The sequence below is a fragment of the Rhinichthys klamathensis genome, unplaced genomic scaffold (assembly GCF_029890125.1).
Source record: "Rhinichthys klamathensis goyatoka isolate OS25496 unplaced genomic scaffold, OSU_Roscu_1.1 h1tg000377l_1, whole genome shotgun sequence".
Lineage (NCBI taxonomy): Eukaryota > Metazoa > Chordata > Actinopteri > Cypriniformes > Leuciscidae > Rhinichthys > Rhinichthys klamathensis.
Genome location: NW_026606884.1, coordinates 77,501 through 89,284, shown reverse-complemented (window position 1 = coordinate 89,284; position 11,784 = coordinate 77,501). Strand labels below are relative to the sequence as shown.

General features: G+C 42.9%; 1 protein-coding gene across 2 annotated transcripts in view; it reads right to left on the bottom strand.

The window, feature by feature from the left end:
• Window positions 1-2,098: 2,098 nt before the first annotated feature.
• Window positions 2,099-11,784, bottom strand: part of bub3 (BUB3 mitotic checkpoint protein) — a 23,025-nt gene continuing 13,339 nt past the window's right edge. Inside the window, exons 6-8 of one of the 2 annotated variants that reach the window (XM_056233767.1) lie at window positions 11,737-11,784; window positions 11,391-11,607; window positions 2,099-2,303 (exon numbers count right to left, since the gene is read on the bottom strand). The exon at window positions 11,737-11,784 is cut by the window's right edge and continues 130 nt beyond it. In XM_056233767.1, coding sequence (XP_056089742.1) covers window positions 2,294-2,303; window positions 11,391-11,607; window positions 11,737-11,784 — 275 coding nt within the window. In that variant the 3' untranslated portion in view covers window positions 2,099-2,293. Of the gene's footprint in view, window positions 2,304-11,386; window positions 11,608-11,736 lie in introns of those variants that run through there. The other variant, XM_056233768.1, reaches the window with a different exon arrangement.

Sequence of the window (11,784 nt, the reverse complement as noted above, 5' to 3'; positions counted from 1 at the left end):
AATCCTCTGATGCTCACACACACAATCCTCTGATGCTCACACACAATCCTCTGATGCTCACACACACAATCCTCTGATGCTCACACACACAATCCTCTGATGCTCACACACACAATCCTCTGATGCTCACACACACAATCCTCTGATGCTCACACACACAATCCTATGATGCTCACACACAATCCTCTGATGCTCACACACACAATCCTCTGATGCTCACACACACAATCCTCTGATGCTCACACACACAATCCTCTGATGCTCACACACAATCCTCTGATGCTCACACACAATCCTCTGATGCTCACACACACAATCCTCTGATGCTCACACACACAATCCTCTGATGCTCACACACACAATCCTATGATGCTCACACACAATCCTCTGATGCTCACACACACAATCCTCTGATGCTCACACACACAATCCTCTGATGCTCACACACAATCCTCTGATAATCACACACAATCCTCTGATGCTCACACACACAATCCTCTGATGCTCACACACACAATCCTATGATGCTCACACACAATCCTCTGATGCTCACACACACAATCCTCTGATGCTCACACACAATCCTCTGATGCTCACACACACAATCCTCTGATGCTCACACACACACAATCCTCTGATGCTCACACACACAATCCTCTGATGCTCACACACACAATCCTCTGATGCTCACACACACAATCCTCTGATGCTCACACACACAATCCTCTGATGCTCACACACACACAATCCTCTGATGCTCACACACACAATCCTCTGATGCTCACACACACAATCCTCTGATGCTCACACACACAATCCTCTGATGCTCACACACACAATCCTCTGATGCTCACACACACAATCCTCTGATGCTCACACACACAATCCTCTGATGCTCACACACACAATCCTCTGATGCTCACACACACAATCCTCTGATGCTCACACACACAATCCTCTGATGCTCACACACACAATCCTCTGATGCTCACACACACAATCCTCTGATGCTCACACACACAATCCTCTGATGCTCACACACACAATCCTCTGATGCTCACACACACAATCCTCTGATGCTCACACACACAATCCTCTGATGCTCACACACAATCCTCTGATGCTCACACACAATCCTCTGATGCTCACACACACAATCCTCTGATGCTCACACACACAATCCTCTGATGCTCACACACAATCCTCTGATAATCACACACAATCCTCTGATGCTCACACACACAATCCTCTGATGCTCACACACACAATCCTCTGATGCTCACACACACAATCCTCTGATGCTCACACACACAATCCTCTGATGCTCACACACACAATCCTCTGAGATACACACACACACACACTCCCTGAATCCTGCGAGACGTGGCAGAAGACTTCTACAGGAGAGCAAGAAGTCAAAACTCTCGTCACTAAAGCTTGTTCAAACGGGTCAGAGGAAAAGCTTAGAGAAAACCATGAAAAAATGTAAATAAAAGCCGAAGAGCCGGTTTCACAGCCGGCGAGTGTCAGACTAACTCGTGTGTGAGCGCTGTAACTGAGGAACTCACACTGACCGCTCAGCCTTCAGACTCTCGCTAACTCCAGGACTTTAGCACATTTACAGATACAGGAATCTGACGTTTCTCCTCACAGACACAGATCACCTCACACACTGTTTTCAACAACATCTATAAAGATATGACTGTTTTCATGGGGTTGATTTCAAAAAGTCAAACTCAAACAAACCTGATTAAAAAAAAGAGCAAATAAAAATTATATTACAATAAATAATACATCTAATAGTACAATACTTGAATGAGTAGAAAAAGAGAAATAATGTAACTTAATTTTACAAATATTATTATACACATTTATTTTTTCACAGTATGAATTGGGTGTTTATGATTAGACAGACTCTAAAGCGTCTCTTACAGTAGATGAAAAGCTCACGCTCTCAGAGCTGAAGTGGACACACACACACACACACACACACACACTGAGGAGAAGAACATGTTGGAGGAACACCGCTGAGGAACACGGATCAACACACAGCGGAACCACAGATCCGAACATCAGGACAAATCACACAGACAAGCAATTAATAAAAGGATGTTTTACTGTTTCTTAAAACATGAAAATACACATACTGAAGGGCAGAACACAGAACGAAAATATAAACATTTATTGAATTACATCAGTCGACACAGACAGAATAAACAGATATTGAATAAACATAAACAATAAAAACAGACGGACGTGAAGGAAGAGTTGATGACGTCGAATCTCTCAGGACTCACGTGGATCTGTGAACACAAGAGCACAAACAGATCACGAGTGTAAACATCACATCAGTGTCAGAAACACAGATCACGAGCGTAAACATCACATCAGTGTCAGAAACACAGATCACGAGTGTAAACATCACATCAGTGTCAGAAACACAGATCACGAGTGTAAACATCACATCAGTGTGTCAGAAACACAGATCACGAGCGTAAACATCACATCAGTGTCAGAAACACAGATCACGAGTGTAAACATCACATCAGTGTCAGAAACACAGATCACGAGTGTAAACATCACATCAGTGTGTCAGAAACAAAGATCACGAGTGTAAACATCACATCAGTGTGTCAGAAACAGATCACGAGTGTAAACATCACATCAGTGTCAGAAACACAGATCACGAGCGTAAACATCACATCAGTGTCAGAAACACAGATCACGAGTGTAAACATCACATCAGTGTCAGAAACACAGATCACGAGCGTAAACATCACATCAGTGTCAGAAACACAGATCACGAGTGTAAACATCACATCAGTGTCAGAAACACAGATCACGAGTGTAAACATCACATCAGTGTCAGAAACACAGATCACGAGCGTAAACATCACATCAGTGTGTCAGAAACACAGATCACGAGTGTAAACATCACATCAGTGTCAGAAACACAGATCACGAGCGTAAACATCACATCAGTGTGTCAGAAACACAGATCACGAGTGTAAACATCACATCAGTGTCAGAAACACAGATCACGAGTGTAAACATCACATCAGTGTGTCAGAAACACAGATCACGAGTGTAAACATCACATCAGTGTCAGAAACACAGATCACGAGTGTAAACATCACATCAGTGTGTCAGAAACACAGATCACGAGTGTAAACATCACATCAGTGTGTCAGAAACACAGATCACGAGCGTAAACATCACATCAGTGTGTCAGAAACAGATCACGAGTGTAAACATCACATCAGTGTGTCAGAAACACAGATCACGAGTGTAAACATCACATCAGTGTGTCAGAAACACAGATCACGAGCGTAAACATCACATCAGTGTGTCAGAAACACAGATCACGAGTGTAAACATCACATCAGTGTGTCAGAAACACAGATCACGAGTGTAAACATCACATCAGTGTGTCAGAAACACAGATCACGAGTGTAAACATCACATCAGTGTCAGAAACACAGATCACGAGCGTAAACATCACATCAGTGTCAGAAACACAGATCACGAGCGTAAACATCACATCAGTGTGTCAGAAACACAGATCACGAGCGTAAACATCACATCAGTGTGTCAGAAACACAGATCACGAGTGTAAACATCACATCAGTGTCAGAAACACAGATCACGAGTGTAAACATCACATCAGTGTGTCAGAAACACAGATCACGAGCGTAAACATCACATCAGTGTGTCAGAAACACAGATCAAGAGTGTAAACATCACATCAGTGTGTCAGAAACACAGATCACGAGTGTAAACATCACATCAGTGTCAGAAACACAGATCACGAGTGTAAACATCACATCAGTGTCAGAAACACAGATCACGAGTGTAAACATCACATCAGTGTGTCAGAAACACAGATCACGAGTGTAAACATCACATCAGTGTGTCAGAAACACAGATCACGAGTGTAAACATCACATCAGTGTGTCAGAAACACAGATCACGAGCGTAAACATCACATCAGTGTCAGAAACACAGATCACGAGTGTAAACATCACATCAGTGTCAGAAACACAGATCACGAGTGTAAACATCACATCAGTGTGTCAGAAACACAGATCACGAGCGTAAACATCACATCAGTGTGTCAGAAACACAGATCACGAGTGTAAACATCACATCAGTGTCAGAAACACAGATCACGAGTGTAAACATCACATCAGTGTGTCAGAAACACAGATCACGAGTGTAAACATCACATCAGTGTCAGAAACACAGATCACGAGTGTAAACATCACATCAGTGTGTCAGAAACACAGATCACGAGTGTAAACATCACATCAGTGTCAGAAACACAGATCACGAGTGTAAACATCACATCAGTGTCAGAAACACAGATCACGAGCGTAAACATCACATCAGTGTGTCAGAAACACAGATCACGAGCGTAAACATCACATCAGTGTCAGAAACACAGATCACGAGTGTAAACATCACATCAGTGTGTCAGAAACACAGATCACGAGTGTAAACATCACATCAGTGTCAGAAACACAGATCACGAGTGTAAACATCACATCAGTGTGTCAGAAACACAGATCACGAGTGTAAACATCACATCAGTGTCAGAAACACAGATCACGAGCGTAAACATCACATCAGTGTGTCAGAAACACAGATCACGAGTGTAAACATCACATCAGTGTCAGAAACACAGATCACGAGTGTAAACATCACATCAGTGTGTCAGAAACACAGATCACGAGTGTAAACATCACATCAGTGTCAGAAACACAGATCACGAGTGTAAACATCACATCAGTGTGTCAGAAACACAGATCACGAGTGTAAACATCACATCAGTGTGTCAGAAACACAGATCACGAGCGTAAACATCACATCAGTGTGTCAGAAACACAGATCACGAGTGTAAACATCACATCAGTGTGTCAGAAACACAGATCACGAGCGTAAACATCACATCAGTGTCAGAAACACAGATCACGAGCGTAAACATCACATCAGTGTGTCAGAAACACAGATCACGAGTGTAAACATCACATCAGTGTCAGAAACACAGATCACGAGTGTAAACATCACATCAGTGTCAGAAACACAGATCACGAGTGTAAACATCACATCAGTGTCAGAAACACAGATCACGAGTGTAAACATCACATCAGTGTCAGAAACAAAGATCACGAGCGTAAACATCACATCAGTGTCAGAAACACAGATCACGAGTGTAAACATCACATCAGTGTCAGAAACACAGATCACGAGCGTAAACATCACATCAGTGTCAGAAACACAGATCACGAGCGTAAACATCACATCAGTGTGTCGGAAACACAGATCACGAGTGTAAACATCACATCAGTGTCAGAAACACAGATCACGAGTGTAAACATCACATCAGTGTGTCAGAAACAGATCACGAGCGTAAACATCACATCAGTGTCAGAAACACAGATCACGAGCGTAAACATCACATCAGTGTGTCAGAAACACAGATCACGAGTGTAAACATCACATCAGTGTGTCAGAAACACAGATCACGAGCGTAAACATCACATCAGTGTCAGAAACACAGATCACGAGCGTAAACATCACATCAGTGTGTCAGAAACACAGATCACGAGCGTAAACATCACATCAGTGTGTCAGAAACACAGATCACGAGTGTAAACATCACATCAGTGTCAGAAACACAGATCACGAGTGTAAACATCACATCAGTGTCAGAAGCACAGATCACGAGTGTAAACATCACATCAGTGTGTCAGAAACACAGATCACGAGTGTAAACATCACATCAGTGTCAGAAACAGATCACGAGTGTAAACATCACATCAGTGTCAGAAACACAGATCACGAGCGTAAACATCACATCAGTGTCAGAAACACAGATCACGAGCGTAAACATCACATCAGTGTCAGAAACACAGATCACGAGTGTAAACATCACATCAGTGTCAGAAACACAGATCACGAGCGTAAACATCACATCAGTGTCAGAAACACAGATCACGAGCGTAAACATCACATCAGTGTGTCAGAAACACAGATCACGAGCGTAAACATCACATCAGTGTGTCAGAAACACAGATCACGAGTGTAAACATCACATCAGTGTGTCAGAAACACAGATCACGAGTGTAAACATCACATCAGTGTCAGAAACACAGATCACGAGCGTAAACATCACATCAGTGTCAGAAACACAGATCACGAGCGTAAACATCACATCAGTGTGTCAGAAACACAGATCACGAGCGTAAACATCACATCAGTGTGTCAGAAACACAGATCACGAGTGTAAACATCACATCAGTGTCAGAAACACAGATCACGAGTGTAAACATCACATCAGTGTGTCAGAAACACAGATCACGAGCGTAAACATCACATCAGTGTGTCAGAAACACAGATCACGAGTGTAAACATCACATCAGTGTGTCAGAAACACAGATCACGAGTGTAAACATCACATCAGTGTCAGAAACACAGATCACGAGTGTAAACATCACATCAGTGTGTCAGAAACACAGATCACGAGCGTAAACATCACATCAGTGTCAGAAACACAGATCACGAGCGTAAACATCACATCAGTGTGTCAGAAACACAGATCACGAGTGTAAACATCACATCAGTGTGTCAGAAACACAGATCACGAGCGTAAACATCACATCAGTGTCAGAAACACAGATCACGAGCGTAAACATCACATCAGTGTGTCAGAAACACAGATCACGAGTGTAAACATCACATCAGTGTGTCAGAAACACAGATCACGAGCGTAAACATCACATCAGTGTCAGAAACACAGATCACGAGCGTAAACATCACATCAGTGTGTCAGAAACACAGATCACGAGTGTAAACATCACATCAGTGTCAGAAACACAGATCACGAGTGTAAACATCACATCAGTGTCAGAAACACAGATCACGAGTGTAAACATCACATCAGTGTCAGAAACACAGATCACGAGTGTAAACATCACATCAGTGTCAGAAACAAAGATCACGAGCGTAAACATCACATCAGTGTCAGAAACACAGATCACGAGTGTAAACATCACATCAGTGTGTCAGAAACACAGATCACGAGCGTAAACATCACATCAGTGTCAGAAACACAGATCACGAGCGTAAACATCACATCAGTGTGTCAGAAACACAGATCACGAGCGTAAACATCACATCAGTGTGTCAGAAACACAGATCACGAGTGTAAACATCACATCAGTGTCAGAAACACAGATCACGAGTGTAAACATCACATCAGTGTCAGAAGCACAGATCACGAGTGTAAACATCACATCAGTGTGTCAGAAACACAGATCACGAGTGTAAACATCACATCAGTGTCAGAAACAGATCACGAGTGTAAACATCACATCAGTGTCAGAAACACAGATCACGAGCGTAAACATCACATCAGTGTCAGAAACACAGATCACGAGCGTAAACATCACATCAGTGTGTCAGAAACAAAGATCACGAGCGTAAACATCACATCAGTGTGTCAGAAACACAGATCACGAGCGTAAACATCACATCAGTGTCAGAAACACAGATCACGAGCGTAAACATCACATCAGTGTGTCAGAAACAAAGATCACGAGTGTAAACATCACATCAGTGTGTCAGAAACACAGATCACGAGTGTAAACATCACATCAGTGTCAGAAACAGATCACGAGTGTAAACATCACATCAGTGTCAGAAACAGATCACGAGTGTAAACATCACATCAGTGTCAGAAACACAGATCACGAGCGTAAACATCACATCAGTGTCAGAAACACAGATCACGAGTGTAAACATCACATCAGTGTCAGAAGCACAGATCACGAGTGTAAACATCACATCAGTGTGTCAGAAACACAGATCACGAGTGTAAACATCACATCAGTGTCAGAAACACAGATCACGAGCGTAAACATCACATCAGTGTCAGAAACACAGATCACGAGTGTAAACATCACATCAGTGTCAGAAACACAGATCACGAGTGTAAACATCACATCAGTGTCAGAAACACAGATCACGAGTGTAAACATCACATCAGTGTCAGAAACACAGATCACGAGTGTAAACATCACATCAGTGTGTCAGAAACACAGATCACGAGTGTAAACATCACATCAGTGTGTCAGAAACACAGATCACGAGTGTAAACATCACATCAGTGTCAGAAACACAGATCACGAGTGTAAACATCACATCAGTGTGTCAGAAACACAGATCACGAGTGTAAACATCACATCAGTGTCAGAAACACAGATCACGAGTGTAAACATCACATCAGTGTCAGAAACACAGATCACGAGCGTAAACATCACATCAGTGTCAGAAACACAGATCACGAGCATAAACATCACATCAGTGTGTCAGAAACACAGATCACGAGTGTAAACATCACATCAGTGTGTCAGAAACACAGATCACGAGCGTAAACATCACATCAGTGTCAGAAACACAGATCACGAGTGTAAACATCACATCAGTGTCAGAAACACAGATCACGAGTGTAAACATCACATCAGTGTCAGAAACACAGATCACGAGTGTAAACATCACATCAGTGTGTCAGAAACACAGATCACGAGCGTAAACATCACATCAGTGTCAGAAACACAGATCACGAGTGTAAACATCACATCAGTGTCAGAAACACAGATCACGAGTGTAAACATCACATCAGTGTGTCAGAAACACAGATCACGAGTGTAAACATCACATCAGTGTCAGAAACACAGATCACGAGTGTAAACATCACATCAGTGTGTCAGAAACAGATCACGAGTGTAAACATCACATCAGTGTCAGAAACACAGATCACGAGCGTAAACATCACATCAGTGTGTCAGAAACACAGATCACGAGTGTAAACATCACATCAGTGTGTCAGAAACACAGATCACGAGTGTAAACATCACATCAGTGTCAGAAACACAGATCACGAGCATAAACATCACATCAGTGTGTCAGAAACACAGATCACGAGTGTAAACATCACATCAGTGTGTCAGAAACACAGATCACGAGTGTAAACATCACATCAGTGTCAGAAACACAGATCACGAGTGTAAACATCACATCAGTGTGTCAGAAACAGATCACGAGTGTAAACATCACATCAGTGTCAGAAACACAGATCACGAGCGTAAACATCACATCAGTGTGTCAGAAACACAGATCACGAGTGTAAACATCACATCAGTGTGTCAGAAACACAGATCACGAGTGTAAACATCACATCAGTGTCAGAAACACAGATCACGAGCATAAACATCACATCAGTGTGTCAGAAACACAGATCACGAGTGTAAACATCACATCAGTGTGTCAGAAACACAGATCACGAGCGTAAACATCACATCAGTGTGTCAGAAACACAGATCACGAGTGTAAACATCACATCAGTGTGTCAGAAACACAGATCACGAGTGTAAACATCACATCAGTGTCAGAAACACAGATCACGAGCGTAAACATCACATCAGTGTGTCAGAAACACAGATCACGAGTGTAAACATCACATCAGTGTCAGAAACACAGATCACGAGTGTAAACATCACATCAGTGTGTCAGAAACACAGATCACGAGTGTAAACATCACATCAGTGTGTCAGAAACACAGATCACGAGCGTAAACATCACATCAGTGTGTCAGAAACACAGATCACGAGTGTAAACATCACATCAGTGTGTCAGAAACACAGATCACGAGTGTAAACATCACATCAGTGTGTCAGAAACACAGATCACGAGCGTAAACATCACATCAGTGTGTCAGAAACACAGATCACGAGTGTAAACATCACATCAGTGTGTCAGAAACACAGATCACGAGCGTAAACATCACATCAGTGTGTCAGAAACACAGATCACGAGCGTAAACATCACATCAGTGTGTCAGAAACACAGATCACGAGCGTAAACATCACATCAGTGTCAGAAACACAGATCACGAGTGTAAACATCACATCAGTGTGTCAGAAACACAGATCACGAGTGTAAACATCACATCAGTGTCAGAAACAGATCACGAGTGTAAACATCACATCAGTGTCAGAAACACAGATCACGAGCGTAAACATCACATCAGTGTGTCAGAAACACAGATCACGAGTGTAAACATCACATCAGTGTGTCAGAAACACAGATCACGAGCGTAAACATCACATCAGTGTCAGAAACACAGATCACGAGTGTAAACATCACATCAGTGTGTCAGAAACACAGATCACGAGCGTAAACATCACATCAGTGTGTCAGAAACACAGATCACGAGTGTAAACATCACATCAGTGTGTCAGAAACACAGATCACGAGTGTAAACATCACATCAGTGTCAGAAACACAGATCACGAGTGTAAACATCACATCAGTGTGTCAGAAACACAGATCACGAGCGTAAACATCACATCAGTGTGTCAGAAACACAGATCACGAGCGTAAACATCACATCAGTGTGTCAGAAACACAGATCACGAGTGTAAACATCACATCAGTGTCAGAAACACAGATCACGAGTGTAAACATCACATCAGTGTGTCAGAAACACAGATCACGAGCGTAAACATCACATCAGTGTCAGAAACACAGATCACGAGCGTAAACATCACATCAGTGTGTCAGAAACACAGATCACGAGTGTAAACATCACATCAGTGTCAGAAACACAGATCACGAGCGTAAACATCACATCAGTGTCAGAAACACAGATCACGAGTGTAAACATCACATCAGTGTCAGAAACACAGATCACGAGTGTAAACATCACATCAGTGTCAGAAACACAGATCACGAGTGTAAACATCACATCAGTGTGTCAGAAACACAGATCACGAGTGTAAACATCACATCAGTGTGTCAGAAACACAGATCACGAGCGTAAACATCACATCAGTGTGTCAGAAACACAGATCACGAGCGTAAACATCACATCAGTGTGTCAGAAACACAGATCACGAGTGTAAACATCACATCAGTGTGTCAGAAACACAGATCACGAGTGTAAACATCACATCAGTGTGTCAGAAACACAGATCACGAGTGTAAACATCACATCAGTGTGTCAGAAACACAGATCACGAGTGTAAACATCACATCAGTGTGTCAGAAACACAGATCACGAGTGTAAACATCACATCAGTGTGTCAGAAACACAGATCACGAGTGTAAACATCACATCAGTGTCAGAAACAGATCACGAGTGTAAACATCACATCAGTGTCAGAAACACAGATCACGAGTGTAAACATCACATCAGTGTCAGAAACAGATCACGAGTGTAAACATCACATCAGTGTGTCAGAAACACAGATCACGAGCGTAAACATCTTTCATGATCACTGCATGAACGCATGATGAGCGTGTTTTGGCAGGTCAGAGGTCAGACTCACTTGGGCTTGGTCTCGGCGTCGGTCACCTGGCGTATGAACACGGCGTCGGCGGCGTGCGACACGTCTCCCTGCTCCTGCATGTACGAGGACGCGATGGCTAGCAGAGAGCCGTCCACGCTGAACGCCAGAGACGCGATGCTAGTCGGGTAGCGGTGGAACTGACACAAGCGCTTCTTGTTGAACGGGTCCCAGATGTTCACGAAGCCGTCGGAGCCGCCTGTAAACACACACACACACACACTCTATCAGAGTCACTGAATTCAACTTCCTTTGACTTTTTTCCCCCCAACAAAAACTGCATGTTTAGAGGTGCATTGTGATGTGTGAGTGTGTGTGTGGTCAGTACCGGTGGCAAACGTGTTGTGCACGCTGTGGAAGGAGATGGCGCTGACCG